Raw genomic sequence first — 3755 nt, forward strand, 5'->3', positions numbered from 1 at the left:
AAAATATCATTGCACTGGCTCAGCCCTAAGTAAGTAGGTATGTAGGTTCATGCAGTGTTTAACACAGACTATAACTCAGACGTTTCCCTGTACCTATCCCTTGATGATGTTAGAACCTGCTTTACTGACACCAGAGACAACTGGCTGGAGTTCATCATTGTGTTTTATGAATGGATGTGAATATCTTGGAAATTGAATTACTAACTACTCCAAATAATGTTGTACAATGTAAAAACCATGGACAAGTCTTTAACTGGACAAAATTAATACATCATTAATACTGAGATGAAAAACACAATATTTCTTTAAAAAAACAAACACTTTATTTCCATAAAATGTATCTATACAATACAAAATCCAGCTTATAGGGACTTAAAGTGACTGTGAGAAAGGTTAGAAAAGACACAGTGTTTTTTCTGCAGTACACAAAGTACACATGAAACATTGTTGGTCAAAAAGAAAAATGGCAACTGGGAGAATTCAATCGATTCAACAGTATCACAGTGCATCCACCCTACAATGAGAACTAACTTCTAAAATGTCATTGACAAAATGTGTCCAACTGCTGATTATTGTTTCTTGCAGAATGTGTTCTGGAGCTCCATATTCAGGGATCAACCACAGTCTTTCAGTGTCTACTGTTCTTGCCTGAGGAGAAATAATGCACAAGGAGAAACAGTTTAATACAGAAACGGGTGGAACGTCACCGTTGATGGAAGAAAAAGGGTGGTGACCATGAAAAACTTTATAATTTATAGAATTGATTCATGTGGATTGCATCACACTTTAAGATAGAATCCCACCATTTTTCCCTTTTCTGGCCTTTCCATTCTGCGATTTCCTCTTCAGTTGCTTGATGAGTTTGGTTACCCAGTTGTTATTGGTGGCAGGAGGAGCACACAGTCTAAGATTCTTCCTCGTGACAAACCTGTTGGCAGAAGAAACTTAGATCAGACGTAGTTCCAACAACGCAGTCACACACAGCCAGAAAACATGTGGTTAGGGTGATGCGTTACATTTGGCAACGTATTGTACAAGTGTGTGGAATGATTAATGTTGCTTACACAGTGGCAGGTATCCGACATCCTCCACTGACTGTCTGGATACGGAATGACTTCACCACTCTGTGGGGAAGTTTGGCATCGGTTGTTGTCAAGCAGCAGTCCATTGCTTTATCTGTGTTTGCTGCAGACACACACACACACAAAACACAGGTCAGACTATCCCCTCTGTATCTTTCTGTATTCTCTCTGTGTTATGGCATTCTACGAAAATGACATTTCAACATTCTCCTGAGAAGACGAAGAGTGTATTCAGTTCCACAGATAACTAGTGATCAAGACACAGCATCATGTAACCAAGACGTTATTATAGTAGTTACTATGAAAACAACTTGGAGTAAAAGTAGTTAATAACAGTAGCTCTGCGGTAGAAGAGAGGATCTCACCTGCTGCATGGCTCCAGAGGACTGACGTCAACAGAAGAAGTGCAGCCAACCGTAAGGACATTCTGTCTTAGTTGTTCTCTGTCTGTGTCTTAATATTTTAAACAAGGATCTGCAGATAAATGGGCTACTGTGGTCCAGGCACAGCTTTATATCCTCACCGCACAACTCCTTTCACTTTCATCCCCATCAAGTCACACACCCATTTCCCGTAAACCATGCTTCAGCTCAGCACGCCCCTCAACTCTCACCTTTAAAACAAACAAAGATAAAATAGGCTCTGCCAGTGCTTTTCCATGGAGTTGAAGGGTACTTTCTCTGCAGTTACAACTGGCGGAAATATCTGTAAATCATTCTCACCGTCGATGGGGAGATACAGTTGAAGTCGGAAGTTTACATACACCTTGGCCAAATACATTTAAACTCAGTTTTTCACAATTCCTGACATTTAATCCAAGTAAAGATTCCCTGTCTTAGGTCAGTTAGGATCATCACTTTATTTCAAGAATGTGAAAAGTCAGAATAAATTTAGAGAGAATTATTTATTTCAGCTTTTATTTCTTTCATCACATTTCCAGTGGGTCAGAAGTTCACATACACTCAATTAGTATTTGGTAGCACTGCCTTGAAATTGTTTAACTTGGGTCAAACTTTTCAGGTAGCCTTCCACAAGCTTCCCACAATAAGAAAAGTGAATTTTGGCCCATTCCTCCTGACAGAGCTGGTGTAACTGAGTCATGTTTGTAGGTCTCCTTGCTCGCACACACCTTTTCAGTTCTGCACACACATTTTCTATAGGATTGAGGTCAGGGCTTTGTGATGGCCACTCCAATACCTTGACTTTGTTGTCCTTAAGCCATTTTGACACAACTTTGGAAGTATGCTTGGGGTCATTGTTCATTTGGAAGACCCATTTGCGACCAAGCTTTAACTTCCTGACTGATGTCTTGAGATGTTACTTCAATATATCCACATACCTTCCCCCCTCATGATGCCATCTATTTTGTGAAGTGCACCAGTCCCTCCTGCAGCAAAGCACCCCCACAACATGATGCTGCCACCCCCGTGCTTCACGCTTGGATGGTGTTCTTTGGCTTGCAAAGCCTTCCCCTTTTTCCTCCAAACATAATGATGGTCATTATGCTCAAACAGTTATATTTTTGTTTCATCAGACCAGAGGATATTTCTCCAAAAAGTACGATCTTTGTCCCCATATGCAGTTGCAAACCGTAGTCTGACTTTTTATATGGCGGTTTTGGAGCAGTGGCTTCTTCCTTGCTGAGTGGCCTTTCAGGTTATGTTGATATAGGACTCGTTTTACTTTGGATATAGATACTTTTGTATCGGTTTCCTCCAGCATCTTCACAAGGTCCTTTGCTGCTGTTCTGGGATTGATTTGCACTTTTCACACATTACATTACATTTACATTTAAGTCATTTAGCAGACGCTCTTATCCAGAGCGACTTACAAATTGGTGAATTCACCTTCTGACATCCAGTGGAACAGCCACTTTACAATAGTGCATCTAAATCACACCAAAGTACGTTCATCTCTAGGAGACAGAACACGTCTCCTTCCTGAGCGGTATGACAGCTACGTGGTCCCAAGGTGTTTATACTTGCGTACTATTGTTAATACAGATGAACGTGGAACTTTCAGGCGTTTGGAAATTACTCCCATGGATGAACCAGGCTTGTGGAGGTCGCCAATTCTTTCTCTGAGATCTTGGCTGATTTATTTTGATTTTCCCATGATGTCAAGCAAAGAGGCACTGAGTTTGAAGGTAGGCCTTGAAATACATCCACAGGTACAACTCCATTTGGCTCAAATAATGTCAATTAGCCTATCAGAAGCTTCTAAAGCCATGACGTAATGTTCTGGAATTTTTCAATATTTTTAAAGGCACAGTCAACTTAGTGTATGTAAACTTCTGACCCACTGGAATTGTGATACAGTGAATTATAAGTGTAATAATCTGTCTGTAAACAATTGTTGGAAAAATTACTTGTGTCATGCACAAAGTAAATGTCCTAACCGACTTGCCAAAACTATAGTTTGTTAACAAGAAATTTGTGGAGTGGTTGAAAAAACCAGCTTTAATGACTCCAACCTAAGTGTATGTAAACTTCCGACTTCAAACGTATAATGAAATCAGTCAATTGAAATAAATAAATTAGGTGGCGCAGCCATGGCCCGCCATGGCCCAACCACTTGGTCCCAGGCCCACCCACTTGCGCGCCAGGCCCAGCCAATCATCAGGAGATTTTTTTCCTACATAAGGGCTTTATTACAGACAGAAAGATTCCTCAG

At 40.6% G+C, this 3755-nt stretch overlaps 1 protein-coding gene across 1 annotated transcript; it reads right to left on the minus strand.

Annotated features, from left to right (window-relative positions):
- Positions 1-300: 300 nt before the first annotated feature.
- On the minus strand, positions 301-1608 carry LOC135543908 (C-C motif chemokine 19-like). The gene is made up of 4 exons (XM_064971224.1): positions 1448-1608; positions 1065-1185; positions 804-928; positions 301-648 (listed from the first exon to the last, which is right to left on the minus strand). The coding sequence occupies exons 1-4, from the start codon at positions 1506-1508 to the stop codon at positions 629-631; spliced, it is 327 nt and encodes a 108-aa protein (XP_064827296.1). The 5' UTR covers positions 1509-1608; the 3' UTR covers positions 301-628.
- Between the last annotated feature and the right edge of the window lie 2147 nt (positions 1609-3755).

This window comes from Oncorhynchus masou, chromosome 8 (assembly GCF_036934945.1).
Source record: "Oncorhynchus masou masou isolate Uvic2021 chromosome 8, UVic_Omas_1.1, whole genome shotgun sequence".
NCBI classification, from domain to species: domain Eukaryota; kingdom Metazoa; phylum Chordata; class Actinopteri; order Salmoniformes; family Salmonidae; genus Oncorhynchus; species Oncorhynchus masou.